Genomic DNA, 15,628 nt, shown 5'->3' with positions numbered 1-15,628 from the left:
GCGGACTCTCAACCACTGCGCCACCAGGGAAGCCCTACTTTTGCTTTTCTAATCTTTCTTTCTCTGTAACTTTTCTTTCTTCTAAGTGTAAGTATTTACCACATAATTCAAACATTTCTGATTATTTATTTTGACATTTCTAAAATCTATAGTAGATATGAAAATAGAGCCAAATCATAAAGTTACCTATATGTAATATAATGGCTAATCAAACTCTGTTTTTAGTTCATTGATAAAGTCACAGAATATATAGTTATCAGGCATTAATATCTCTTGATTCAACTCTAAACTTTGTTTTCATGGCCATATTATCTATTTTCTCATGATGTTGATACACTCTTGCCAAAGTAGAGGTCAGTATCCATAAGTTGTAATATTTGGGGCATATCCTTGTCAGAATGGCATATGTAAATTGTACAGAGGCTATTCCCAACAACCCCTGTCGCTCTACCAGCTCTCTTACATTACCTGGTTGGGTTCCCTTCTTCCAAAGGCCCTCAGGGACTAACCCGACCGCCTAGACAATTAGCTTCACTGTTTCTTGGTGGGATTTGAATCAATGCAGTCTTTTTGGTTGAAAGAAACAGTTTCCAGATGTCATAAAACCAGACATTGCATCTGGCTTATACAGTATTCTCACGGAGCAGTGGCTGTGTGTACTTTTTTGAAGTTTCTCATGTGAACCATTCTGTGGCATGTCAGGCACTAATGCCCTCTGATGACTGATTATTTAGGTGCTGTAGTACCTCCATGTTCAGACAGGAAATAAATGTATGGAAACTATCAGCAGTGTCTTTACCGGTTTTTGTCTTCTTAGAAAACTATTTTTTAAACTTCCTATTTACTCAGAAGTCACATAGCCTCAGGTCATTACACATGCCATTCTGTATTCATATTTTTTTGTTGGAAAACTCATAAGGATCCCTTTTAGTTATTCCTATACTTAGTCAAATACTCAAGCAACACTAGGGAGAATTTCTTATGCCTCTACCTTTAACATTCGTGTGTTAGCCTAGGTCCTCCACGAAGCAGATAGTAAGGTGGGATTAAATGTGCAAAGAGTTTAATAGGGGAAGTGTCTGTGTTAGAAAAAAGGAGCGAGCAGTGGAGTCTGAAACAGGTGAAGAGAGGATGAAAATGTTGGGTGGAAGCATCCCGGGCTTCCGGGCAGTCTAAGCAAGGTTCAACAAAGCACCCCTCAAGCCAGATTTGCCTGGGACAACGGTGCCTTGCCTCCTATAATGAGTTTCCTCTTCATATCCTTGCCACACTCAGTTACTGTCTGGAGTGGTGCATGGGAGATATGGCTGGGGCACACGCACGGATGGATCTCAAAACCTGGAGTGGGGGTCCTTGGTCAATTATGCTCAGCCTTCTCAGGGCCACCACATAGTGACCCCGGGCACATGTACACACACTCAATGAAAATAATCTGTTAAATACTGTTAACAGAGGCGTACAAGGAGTGCTGGGTGAACTTTGAGGAAGGAGGGAGGAAGAGTGTTATGAGACCTGGGCTGGAGGAGGCTTCTCAGCTGGACTTTGAGGGATGGATAAACATTTGGGGATGTGAAAATTCAAGGGCTTCTTGTGGGTCTCTGCAGCTGAAGAGTAGGGTGCATTAGGAGGTGGGGGTGAAAGGTAAGGTTGAAGTCAGATTAAGGCCTGGAATGTACCGCGAAAGCGTGAAGGCTTAGACTGTAGATGGTGGGTTAGTTTGATGTGTTGGGAGGGGTCTGCCCTTATGCACCGTGGTGCAAGGAGCAGGGGAGGCAGCGAGGTGCTGAGGAGATCACCACTGCAGTAAGGAAGAGCAGGGAATGGGAGCCGCAGGAAGCAATGTGGTTGCAGTGGCGAGAAGAGTTGGGTCCCTGTGGAAGGTGCACTATGAGACCAGTGGTTCTCAACTGGGGCAGTTTTGTCCCCCCGGGGAACATTTGGCAGAGTCTGGGGACACTCGGTTGTCACAGCTGTACAGGGGGCAAGGGAAGCTACTTGCATCGGGTGGGTAGAGGCCAGGGATGTTGCTAAACATCCAACAATGCCCAGAATAGCCTCCTACAATGAAGAATTATCAAAATGTCAGTAGTGCTGAAGTTAAGCCACCTTGTAGGAGACCCATTAGAATTTTGGACCAGACAACCAAAATGGTTCTAATGACTCTGACTTAAATGACTGAGTGATCCTGTAGCTATTAACCAGGAAAGTTAATAACAGGAGAGGTGCCAAGAAAGAGATACTTATTCTAGAAACATTTGTTTGATTCTCTCATAGGTTTACTTTAATCTTCATAATGGTTTGAATTTATATTTACTCTTCTTTTTGTCTAGAATGTCCTTTGCCTTAAACTCCTACTCATCTTTCCAGATCCATCCTGAGCCTTCTTTTCTTTGTCCCACCTTCTCTACAAAGAGCTGACCAGGTTGTATACATATATCTTTGTTAAGTAATGTTGCTTTATAACATTTTGACAATATATCATGAACATCTTTCCATTATATACCTACAGAGTAGTTCTTTATCATTTCTTACTGTTTTAAATTTCTAATTGTTATAATGACTTTGGGCTTTATGTCTCTGCAGATGTTTTAGTAAGAGGATGGCAGAGGCTGTCCTGAGAACCACTACCTGGACCCCACAGGTCAAAGAAATGTGGCCATTTCTTTGACAGTTCTCTCCACTTTTAGTGAGTTCATGTGACCTCAAACATACCTCAGTGCCTACAAAAAAGAGAAATGTTACAGAATTCACTCCTTGTTAGTGATGTTGCTGGGACACTATTTATGTAGCTGAATCATTTGGCTGCACGAATCTCGGGTAGATGAGTCCAGAGTCTGTCTTATTTTCTTGATCCTCATGGGTAGGGGTGTGGTGAGAGAGCAGTGTCTTTTTAGGTGAGTATCAGCAATGTTTCCTCTCACATTTATACCGGAGATCTGGAATTGCCCTGTGGAATGGGGAATAAAGAATGCTACTAGAGGAGAGAAGACTCTCTTTTCAAAAACTTTGCAATGAATCTTCTGCTTTAGGCTTCTGCAGCCAATTACATATTCTTCATATCATCGATTCATTCATTCAATGTGTGCTTATGTATAATATGCTATCTCCTAGGTGTGGTCAGTGGTGTTATAATGAGGAACTGTCAGGGGAAAATATCTTTTGCATTGAACAGAGTACCCTAAAATAAAGATGAATCTCAGAGTTAATCTTCATGACCTTTTATTACATAACACTTACCCTCTGCTTAGGGTAAAAAAGGGTAGCTGTAACATTTATGTTTTTAGTGGAGACTTTTCCATCCTACATCAAACTATACTCACTTTCAAAACAGTTACTGACATCATTTTAACACACATTATCTTTCTAAGGAAGTTAGGTAGATAGAATTATTTGTTTTGTTTTATAAGTCATGGAACTGAGGTTTGAGATATGAAGTGGCTTGCCCAAGATTCCATGAGTGCAGACCCAGGACTCATACTCAGGCTTTCTTATTACAAATAGCATCAAACTGATTCTAATGTGACATATGATTAAAGATTGAGAAACTAAACATTTTCATCTTCATGGTAGTAATTACCAGTGATTCAGTCCTTAAATGAAAATCCAATTTTATTAATAGTTGAGAGCAATCTGTTACTAAAATAAATTCTCAGTATTGATTCTAAATAATTGCCTTGTTTAATAGTACCTTTATTTTGAACTAGTTCTATAGCTGCCAGTGCTTATGTGATAACTGTAAATGATTTGGGAAAAGAGTCCAAATGGTTTAAATTTTGTGCTTGTTGTTTTCACCCTTTAATAAAATCTGAGAGTACATTATTATTGGTGGCTATAGTACATGTGTTTGCCATGTATTTAGGGAAAAATATATGAATGAATGTCAAAATACTGAAATAAGAACAGTTTGGAAAAACTATTGTATAAAAATTCTCTAAACATAAAAATTTTGACCTATGAGAGTAAATTGGAACCAGTTGCATAATCACTTGCTGCCTTGGCAAATGGAAGATCATTGCTTCAAGTAAATGGGAACCCTTTGCCCAAGTGAAAACTAGTTATGCTACTTTTAATAGTCATCAAAAGAAAGACTTTGAAATTTGATTGGCATTTCTCATGAATCAAATTGCAGTGCCCCTCCGCAGATAGGCAGGTTGCTAAAAATATGGCATGATCTAAATATAATTCTACGAACCACCTGTTTTATTAAGTCCTCCAATGCCTTACGAGGTTCCTTTCCAAGTTGAAAAAAAAAAAATAAGTGCTTCCTTAGGAGCCTTTAGGCAAAGCTCTAATATTTTTATTTTTTGAAGAGAAAGTCCTCTGCAGTGGGGTGGCTTATAGAAAAATTGCTGGAAGCATAATGCTTTTAAGTCCTTCATTGATAAATATGGGCAAACCCCTTTGAGGACAAATTATTTTTTCTTGAAATTACTCTTTTAAGCATGAGGTTTTGTTGAAGAAAAGGCCTCTGAGTTATAAAGGCAGTATTATTAGCAGGCTAGAGTGTTCCAGCATGACTAAAGGAAGTGCTGATGGACTCGAAACAGCTATATTCATCTTTCACATGGGAGTGCAGGTTGGACCCATGTGTGGCTTTATTGGAACATTATCATAGAAGTATCTCGTAGACAGAGTTTGATCCAAAAGGTATATAAAAAAAAGTTTTCAAGGTATAGATATTTACAGTATTGTTTGGGGAAAGTGTGACATTATTCAAAATAGTTTTGGGATGAGTAACAAGCTGCCTCATTCCTATTTGTATCTTTTACCAGGATGCTATCACATTTCTTCTGCTCAGCATGCTTTTTAAAAAGGGTAGAAAGTGATTTTTTTCCCATGGGTCCATTTACTCAAGTTTCAAAAGTAGTCTTTGTTACCTCTAAGTATAATTAATTATTTTTTCTGGGAAAGCAAAGAAAGCTGGAATTTTGGTATGTATTGAAAATAAGGGATTTGTAGTTATATTTGGGAAATAAGCACTGGTAGAATGAATGAAATATGCTAGAGTATAGTATACTAGAAAAGTATCTAAGAAATAGATGAATTCTTTATAAATTTTTCTATTTTACAGACTAGAATTTCAGTATATCTGATGGAATTTCCTTAATTTTTAAGCCTTTTAAAAATGTGTAATCCTAATATACTAGCACATTATGTAACCAAGAGCACCTACACATTTTACTTTTCAGCATTAAAAGAAAACAAAATCATGTAACTATATCTCAGACAAGTCCCTAAACTATTGTAACTTAAGAATATTAGAGGAAAAAAAAAGGATTACTAAAGGGTATATGGGGGGAAAATCAGGTACTTTACCATGTTACAAAAATGTTTATTTCGGGCTTCCCTGGTGGCGCAGTGGTTAAGAATCTGCCTGCCAATGCAGGGGACATGAGCTTGAGCCCTGGTCCGGGAAGATCCCACGTGCCATGGAGCAACTAAGCCCGTGAGCCACAACTACTGAAGCCCGTGTGCCTAGAGCCCGGGCTCCGCAACAAGAGAAACCACCACAATGAGAAGCCCGCGCACCGCAACGAAGAGTAGCCCCTGCTCGCTGCAACTAGAGAAAGCCTACGTGAAGCAACGAAGACCCAACACAGCCAAAAATAAAATAAATAGATAAATTTATTTAAAAAAATGTTTATTTCTACAGATATGTGTTGAGTGCCTGCTACGTCTCAGGCAATGTTTTAGGTTTGGGAACTGTAAAAATAGTAAAGGCTTTGGTACCTTTAAGGAGAAGTTGGTGTGGTAATAATTATGAATGTAAAGAATTTATGACTATAATTGCCCTAATCATTTAAACAGCTTGCAGTGACTATTCAGTTAAAATAGTGATTTACATATGCTCTTTACAATGGAATTTAAAGCAACAATTTCAAAGTTATTATCCCTAAATAATTTAAAGATAATTAAGAAATGAAAATGAAGCCTCATTCACTAAAGCTGTGCTTATCATAGCATCCATAATTTAGTTATTCATTTCTGAATTGGTTTTTCACAGAAATATGCTTTTCTAAGTGGAAACTTGCCAAGTTTTACATGTAGGTAAATGTACATTTGTGTATTTGGAGGCCTGATGAGTGCTTTCCAGTGTCAAGCATAATAAGTGCAGCCTGCCCCTACCTGTTGAGCTTCTGCTGTGTATCCCCTTGTTGGCAAAGTTTCAGCCTCACTGTTCTCTGTCACTCAAACCTGCCAAGCTTTTCCCCGTCACTGGGCCTTTCAGTCACCACTCTTCTGTTTGCAGTGTTCTCCCAGAGTTTTCCATGGCTACCCCCTCGTTATTCTAGCCTCAGCCTAGAGTGCCTCCCCCCACCCTCTGGGATTCTCTGTCTCCTTGTCTTATTTTCTTTATTGTACTTGTTACCACCAGGCATATTACATTTTTATTATCTGTCTTTTCCCATGTAAGTATGAATTCTTTGAAGGCAGGGATTTCGTCATGCTCACCTCTGTATCTCTAGCCCCTAGAACTCTGCCTACTCATTAAGTATTTTTCAGCTGTCTTGTAGGGTTTATCAGAATTGGTGTATGATCACTAGCACAGTGCATTGTGTTAAGGCATGAACTGTGGAGCCAGCCTAACTGGGTTCACATCTTGGTCCTGTCACTTACTAGGTGGTAAGACTTGGACAAGGTACTTAACCTCACTGTTCCTCATTCATCTCAGGAACATGGGGATAATAATAACTTACCTCAGTTATTATTAGGTGGAAATAAATTATAAGTGTATATGAATGATGTCTGCTGTATAGAACCAAGTTAGTTATTGAAATTATGATAAATGCCTACCCTCGATGATTTAGCCTCACCAAACTAGAGAAAGAGATTTATTGGTCAGAGCTGACCATTTGAGGGATTCTTTCCACTCTCTTGACTACCAGTGGGTGCAAGTTCTTTCTGTTTCATCCCTTGCTGTCTTAGCAGCTGCACGAAGATATTATTTAATCTTCTGAAGTTATCGCTTTGACTCTCCTTCCTCCTCCCATTTCTCTTCAAACCTGTTGATAATTCACCAATGGAGCCCTTCTCAGAATGTTTTCAAGTGCCTAAGATAAATTACAAAATAAACCAATTTTATTGAAATACAGTTATCAGGATATTAAAAATAGTTATGTAAAATTTTACCTATTATCACATTAAATAAGATCTAATAACAGAGTTGTTGAGCATAAACAATATTTTGAGATCTCAAACATCTTCATGTGATGAAAATATCTGCTCTCCACTGGCAACATCACTGGGATTTGTTGCCTACATTCACAGTTGAAGAAAATTCTAACTTTCAGTTATAGGTTCATGGTAATAAAAATGCAATTTTTTTTCTCACCTGCTTATGGACTCTTTTTATTATAACATCCCTACATTCAGGAGTTCATATTCTAGCTCCAGCTTGCGAGTCCAGATTTGTCCTACTTCTCTGCTCAACATAAGCTGAGTTTACAAAAAGTAGGAAATAATCTCTTTCTTGGTTTAACAGATATTTATTGTGTACCACGCTGGCTGTGTGTCAGGTACTGTATAAGGCAGTGTAAATTCAGGGCTAGGTCTCTTCCTGTATGAAGCCTGTCTAATGAGGGAGAACAGTTATAAATAGCAAACGAATATATAAATACAGCATTGTAAGTGCTCTGAAGAAGTCAAACAGTAGTAAACTCTAAAAAAGTAATACATTGTCAGGATTAGGGGTAGGGATGTGGTTACCTAGTTAGCTGGTAAAGGAAAAACTTTCTGGGTAGCTGCTATTTGAAGCTGAGACTTGAACGATGAGATGGAGTCCACCAGGCAGGGGGCGGTGGCAGGAATATGAGGTGAAGGGTGGGAATTGGGAACAGTGTATATGAAGTACCTGAAGTGAAAAGGATGCTATACCTAGTCCATCCTGAATCCATCTGCTTTCTCCCACCTCTACCTGTACTGTTTCTAATGAATCCTTCTAGCATTTCTTCCAGGCAAATAGAAATATTTAGTGTTTTTTCCTTCCTTTATTACACAAATGGTAGTATACTATACATCCTGTTTTACAGTTTTATATTTTGGTATAATAATTGTATTGGAGGTCTTTCCATACCACTACATAAAATGTTTATTCTTTTTTGTCTGTAACAACAAGATATTCCATTATATGGTTATACCATAGTTTATGTAAATATACTTTTTAACAGTGGACTATTGAATTGGTTCCAATATTTTGCTGTTAAAAACAGTGCTGTAGTTAGTAACCTTAATTATGTTAGCTCAACATGTGTGGAAATGTACAGTATCTGTAGGATAAATTTTCAAAAGGGGAATTGCTGTGTTAAAGAACAAACACATTTGTAGTTGCCATAGATATTGCTAAATGCTTTGCATTGTGATTGCACTAATTTACATTTTCAACGGCTGTGTATCAGAGTGCCCGTTTTTCCAGACACATCTGAAGTATGTTATAAAACATTTAGAATTTTGCCAGTCTCATAGGTGGAAATGGTTTCTCAGTTTAGTAGTAATTTCTGTTCTTCCTGAGTGAAGTTTAACATTTTTTTAATGGGTTTTGAGTCATGGTTAGAATGACCTTCCCTATTCCAAAGTGAAAGGGGCATTCTCTCATGTTACCTTCTAGTGCTTTTACAGTTTTATTTCAAAAGTTTACATCACTGACCCTTTGGAATTTATTCTGTGTGGGATGTATCCAAATTATTTTGTCCAGATGTCCACATGTCGCAATCTATTTATTAAATATACTCTTTCCTCATTGATTTGAGATGCAGTCTATACACTAATAATACTAAGTCCTGTGGTTTAGGATTTATTGCTTGCCTTTCTTTTCAGTTCATTGGTCCGTTGGTCTCCTCACATGCCAGCATTGGAGTATTTAACTAATGTGGCTTTATAATATTTTAGCATCTTATAGTGCTAGTCCCATCTCACTGTTTTCTTATAATTATCTTGGTTATTTCTTTTTTCTGTATGTACTTTGGAAGTAGTTTACATGTTAAAAAATCTGTTGGTATTTTTTTTGAGATCTTGTTATATTGAGGAACATGGCAAGTAGTTTCTAAGTTCTCTTCCTTTGTTCTCCAGTAGACCTTTGACATTTTACAGGAATCTGACAAATTTGTTCTATTCCTGGGCATTTAACCATTTTTTTGTAAATTGGATTGCTTCTTCCATAGTATCTTCTCACTGTTTTTTATACACATGAATATTATTGAAGCCTGTGTATTTTCTCACTGAATTCACTTAGTTCTTATAGTAGTTTTTCAGTTAGTTCTTATTTGTTAAGGTATACACTGATGTTACCTATGAAGATGAAAGTTTTAACTCTTCCTTTCCAATTTTATGTTTCTAATCTTTTATCTAATTCTGTTGTCTAGGACAGGTGATACTGGGCATCCTTATATTCCTGATCTAAGTGGGAATGCCTTGCATGTATCTTTGTTATGCATGATACTGTCTTTGGGCTGTGATAGAGTTTATCGTGTTAAGGGAGCATCTACCTATTTATATTTTATTGATATTTTTAAGATCAAGAATGTTTGGTGATTTTTTTCAAAAGACATGTGATTTTTTTTCCATTTGTGTAAGTGGTGATGATGAATTAAGATTTCCAATATTGAGCCATAGTTACATTCTCATGATAAACTTCACCTCGTCATGTATTTTTCACACATTACTGTATCTTGTTTGTTAATACAGTTTCGGACTTTTAGCTTGATATTCATATGTGAGCTTGTCCTGTATTTGTTTTGTTTTTCTGGGTGGTTGTTTTGTTTTGTGCTGTCTTTACCAGGCTTTGCTATATGTTTGCACTAGCTTCATAAAAATAACTTGGATTTTTTTTCATTTTTGGGAACAGTTCAAATAACAATGGGATTATCTGCTCTTTCAAGGTTTGGTGGAATTCCTCTATGAAATCATCAAGGCCAGGAGTTTTTGTGATGTAACTCTGACATCTTTTTCTGTTGTTTGGTAGAAAAGGAGTCTGTTTGGATTTTTAACATTTCTGGAGTCATTTTGGTAAATATTATGTTCCCAGAAAATTATCTCTATCATAAGTTCTCCCTCTCACTGTCTGTTTTTCTGCTTTCCTCAGGCATTCGCATCTGATAATCTTTCTCTTCCAACTGCTATACCATCACTGTCACCGTAATTCAGGTTTTGTTACCTCTCTTCTGGGCTATAGCCTCTATCTTATAACTGCTAGTATTCTACCATACAGTGTCACTAGATTAAATTCCATGTCTTATAGTCTTATTCATTCCTTTAATATATGTTATCCAATATCCGCTATGTGGTAGGCATGACAGGCATGCAGAGAAGAATACAGTCAAAGCTCTACTCTCATGGACTTATATTTTAGTGGATGGTATCAGACAAGAAACAAATATAAATAATAATCTCTCAGGTAGTGATAAGCATTATGGAGAAAAATGAAACTGGATAGTGGGGATAGACGTAGGAGGCTCGGTAACATTTTTAAATAGGGTCATGAATGTTGAGTAGGGACCTGAAACAAGTGATAGTGGGAGTGATCAGGAAAAAGAGTGCTTGAGGCAGGTTTAGAAAGTGCAAAGGTCCTGAGGTGAGAGAATATTTGTCATGTTTGAGGAATAGCAAAGACATCAGGAATGGAGCTGTAGAATGAGCCAAGGTAGAATGGGAGAAGGTGAAGTCAGAACTGTTGGTCATCTGTGTGCTTGGAGGGGCCGGGTGGTGCAAAGGGGTGGGCAGATCACGCAGGACATTGTGGACAATGGTAAGGAATTTGAATCTTACTGAATGATGTGAAAAGTCATGTTACTTTTTTGTATTTGTTTTTTTGATTTGAGAGCAACGTGATCTAGACTTAAAAATTACTGTGACTCCTCTGTAGAGACAATAGAGGGCTATTGATTTAGTTCAGAAAGAAGAGAAAGTTAGGTTAGATCATGGGTGTAGTGATAAAATTTGGGAGAAGTGGTTGGATTTCAGTTATACCTTGAAGGTTGAGCCATTTACATTTGCAGATGAATTGAATGTGGGATTTGAGAGAGACCCATCCTTGGTTTCTCTCTAAGGATTTTTGTCCTAAGCTATCTGAATAATACTGTTGCCATTTACTGAGGAGGGAGCATTGAAGAAATAGCAGGTTTGGACTGAAAAGAAAGAGTTTGTCTTTGGACATGTTGAGGTTGAGAATGCTACTAGGAAGTGTCAAAAAAGCAAGTTGGATGTTGGATTCTGGAATTTAGGAGACATGTCTTTGAGAAAACTCTTCAGTGGCTCCCCATTGCTTACAAATTCTAAATTGCTAGCGTCACATTCAAGATCTTTTATCTGACCCCAGCCTTCCTTTTAAGTCTTGTCTCACTCTATTACCTTACATAGACCAAGCCAAAGAGGCTTTCTTACTTCTAGAATGTGCTAAGCCTTTGGCCATTTTAATGCCTTTGCCTATGCTATTCTTTATACCTGGAATACCTGTCATTTCACCTTGGTTTACTGGAATATTACCCAGTCTCCGTGACTTTATACATAAGAGGGAGAAGTGAGCCAGGAAAGAAACATTATGTTTAGTTGATGGCATTTAGTGAATGAACTCCTGGCTGTCTTGTTTCTGTGCTCTCACTTTAACCTGTGGCACAGCGTGCTTTCTCTGCTTAGTGACAGAAGAAAATTAATTTTTATTTTCTTTATTTCCAGATGGGAACATTTAAAGCACATGATGGTGAATATTTCTTAGAACCTATAATGAAGGCAGATGGGAGTGAACATGAAGATGATCATAACAAGCCACATCTTATATACAGACAGGAATTAAAGAGGAGCTATTTCCTGCAGTCTCACAAGCCTTGTGAAGTTTCAGGTAAACTATGAAGTAAAACTCTTTACAGTAAAAATATGATACTATTTAAATCTTTTTCAGGTTAGAATTTACATATTTTCCTTAAATATTGATATATATGATATCTTAAATAAATTTTCTTGACCTGTAAGGATCCATTAGAAATTATCTGTAGGCAATTTTGTTGTAGACTAAATTTGAATCCAAAAATGTGTTCAGTAGAGTTGACCCTTGAACAGCATGTTGGATAGGGGCACTGACACCCTCACAGTTGAAAATACATGTATAACTTTATAGTCAGCCCTCCTTATATTCAGTTCTCCATCCATGGATTCAAACAACCATGATCATGTAGTACTGTAGTACAAATTTAGTGAAAAAAACTCACATAAGTGGACCTGTGCAATTCTAACCCGTGTTGTTCAAGGGTCCACTGTATCTGAGATTTGTAGCAAAAAATCAGAAAACTTTTATTTCAATCTGTTAGTCACAGTAGTATGATTTTTCTCAGCAGAATTTTACATGATTAAAAAAAAAACTGAACCTAAGTAACAATAACATGTTGCTCAATTTTGCATGCTTTTAAATTTGCATGAAGGAAGCATTGCAGATCGTTTTCTGGGACTTTTTTGCTTAGCATTGTTTCTGAGGTTCATCCACGTGGGTACATGTAGCAGCTGTTCATTTTCATTGCTGAGTATATCACAGTTCACATATCCATTTTCCTGTTGATGAGCTTTTGGGTTATTTGTAGTTTTTTGCTATTATAAACAATGCTGCTGTGAAATTTTTTGTCCTCGTCTCCTGTGTTTGAGTTTTTCCAAAGTATACACATAGATACTAGAGAATTCCACATTGTTTTGCAAAGTGGTTTTTATCAGTTTATATTTTCAGCAATATGAGAGATGTGTTTTTTTTCATTATTTCCTATAAAATTCAGACTAATGATTTGTCATAGATCCGAATCTAGGAATTGCCAGTTTCTATAAAGTGTAAGTCTGTTGCTAGTAGAATACTTGTACATTGCATAGAAGTTGTATTAAGAGTTGTGTCCATATATGTACATGAATCTCCACTGTATCATTTTGTCACTCTGTCACCCTATGAAGAATGGAGAAAAGCACCTGCAGTTATCATCAAAGTACAAAATCTAGACAAAAGAGTGGGATTAGAAAGGATTTATTTGAGATTGTAGGTGTCCATAAACTATAGTTCCAAACACTGCGATGCCATCTGTTTTGGGATATAATGATATGTAGGCCTTTGAAGGTTTTCCCTGGGAATGCACTTCTTAACCTTTGCTATTATAGGAGTGCCATTTTGGAGTGGTTCTCACTGTGTCTAAGGCCGTGTTTTAAATCTATTGACACAATAGATGCCTTTCTTATGCTTTTAATATGAGCATAAGGGTTTCATTTTTGTGGCTTCAAAGAAAACACAAATGGGTACAGCTCCACAATAGAATTCTACAGAAGGCAGCTTATGCTTGTTCTGATCTACCATTCAGGAGCAGCTTGTTTAATGAATTGTTTAGCTTCTTAAGAAGAAAGCCACCAAGTAGACACTCTGAATGCATAAATGTTTCACATAATGATATGCAAGGTTTTGCATTCACAGTCAGTGTTCATTATCAGAAAGAGAATGGTTCAAGAAAAGCCAGGCCCTTTTGTTTAAAAAACCAAAAAACTCATACTAAGTTAGATTTATTATTTATTTAAAGCTACAAATAACAAGCAAGTAGAAAGCTATAGGATTTACTTTTAATCATGATATTATTTCCCACAACATTTATCTACTAAAATGTTAAAAGTAGTATCATTCTTTTCAGTTCTTAAATTACCTACATTTTTAGGTATAATTGACATGCATATTTTTAATCACTAAAAAAGGCAATCAATTAGTGGCCTAAATACTTACCTGTTAATCATCATCTTGTTAGTAAAAATGGAGAGTTATAAATGTAATTAGTAAAATGTTATCAAAGGCTTTTATCTTCTTCCCCAGTTCACACATTGTTGTTCAGAAATACTTGCAGAATCTTACCTATTCTAAAGGTAAACCTTCATTCAGGAGAATTCTTCAAATAGGTAGGCCTAAAGATTTAGCGCTTGAACCAAAAGGATTAATTGGAAAAGGAAAGGTCATTTCCCCCCCATATTTCTATTGATTTTAATTCATTGCAACCCTAAAATGTTGTAATTCATAGTGACTTCAGCCTTGATGAATTAGGTTAAGTTGTTTTTAACATCAGATTTCACCATGTGCCTTGAGGCCATACGAATTATATTTGGTAGCCAAACCTAAGCCTTTGTGGATGCCAGGTTCCCAGGTAGACATCAGACTTAGTCTAAGTAAAATCCAGTGGAAATAGCAAAACAAGCCCATAAAACCCATGAAATGAACAAACAACCACATAGTAACAAAATTAAAACCCAAGGGAGAGGTAAGCCCTGAAAAGCCCGACAGGAATGAAAATAAACCTCTGGATTCTGTTAAGTGTGGTTCTGCTGTTGTTTATCCTCCAAGGCGGATCAGAGCTGGTCTGTGTTCTTCAAGGGACCGCGTGAGCCTTGCTCCCTTTCTCCCATTGCAAATTTATTCATTGAGTCCTTAATATATATAAAGGAGGGAACTGGGTAAGACTTGAGTGTTTCTCTTCATTTAGGTTCTCCAAGCCCAATGGGTACAAAAGAACACAAAAACAGAAAAATTGCAAAACTGAGCGGAGGCTGCCCTACCTGTGTTAGGAGCAGATCATGGGGCTGAGCAACAAAAATTGCCTTGGGTTTCACCAAGGAGGTGACATTTAAACCATTTAATTTTCACTGTGAAGGATTTATCGGTATTTTCTAAGAAAAAAAAAAAAAGGAGGATGGGCTTATATTAAAACATCTGCGGGATTTATTTTAGTTAAGTATGCTAAGAAGATAGACATAGAGATAACTGCCTTTGAAAGAAGAGTTTATTACTTACAGTCCCCAAGAGATGGGGACATGCCCCCCTGGGTCTCATGGAGAAGCACCCAGCTTGGTCAGGAGGTGAAGGAGGGAGGGAAAAGCATGGGCAAAGGCTTTGTTTCTGCAGTGATGGGAAGTTGTTACACAGGGTGTCTCCTGTTGGGCAGGAAGTGAACCACTGATCACAATTTGTGGTTTGTGGTCGGAAGGTTCGTAATACGGTTTCAGTGTGCTTGTTGAAAGCTGGACTGTGGCGGACATATAAACATCTTTGGCTATTAGTTTGCTCCTGTGATTAATGCCAACTCATCAGTTACAAAAACTACAGCAGTTGCTTAGGACAGACCTCTAGATAAGGGGGAATAATATTTGTGTCCTCAGCGTCCTGATGTGTGTGAAGAAGAGTGTAGGAGGTAAGGGAAGATGAGGCCGTGAAGGCACACAAGCCGACCGAGAGGGCTCCAGGGTCTTGTAGGCTATTCCATAAGCCCTGGGGAAATGAAGAACTTCCAAAACAGAGACATCCTCTCTTACAACTTATTACTCAGCTGGCAGATTATTTTTAAAGATAACTTTGGGTTTGAATAAGAAAAGACTGAAGGCAGAAAGACCGAATCCAAGAAAGCAGCTCTCTTGTCAACAAAGGACGTGTCAAACAAGTAAAGTGCACATAAAGAATAAATTAAAGATGATTTCCTTAACGCATTTCCTTCAATTTTGATGATATGGTAAAGATTTTTTTTTGTGAGGGATCAATTTGGATATTTCTGTGAATGTCTGAGAATTGTCTTCTTAATAAAATTATATTTAGATATAGATGATTTCCCTTTCCTTTAAAGATAATTAATCAGCATGTGTTTGG

General features: G+C 37.3%; 1 protein-coding gene across 1 annotated transcript in view; it reads left to right on the top strand.

Annotated features, from left to right (window-relative positions):
- ADAMTS20 (ADAM metallopeptidase with thrombospondin type 1 motif 20) overlaps nt 1-15,628 on the top strand; it is a 194,035-nt gene that overhangs the window by 5,414 nt on the left and 172,993 nt on the right. The window contains exon 3 of the mRNA XM_024740424.1: nt 11,668-11,830. Within this exon, the coding sequence (XP_024596192.1) occupies nt 11,668-11,830 (163 nt within the window). The remainder of the gene's footprint in view (nt 1-11,667; nt 11,831-15,628) is intronic.

This window comes from Neophocaena asiaeorientalis, unplaced genomic scaffold, assembly GCF_003031525.2.
Source record: "Neophocaena asiaeorientalis asiaeorientalis breed wild unplaced genomic scaffold, Neophocaena_asiaeorientalis_V1.1 scaffold340, whole genome shotgun sequence".
NCBI classification, from domain to species: Eukaryota; Metazoa; Chordata; class Mammalia; order Artiodactyla; family Phocoenidae; genus Neophocaena; species Neophocaena asiaeorientalis.
Note: the sequence above shows the minus strand (reverse complement) of the source record. Positions and strands in the feature narration are given on the sequence as shown.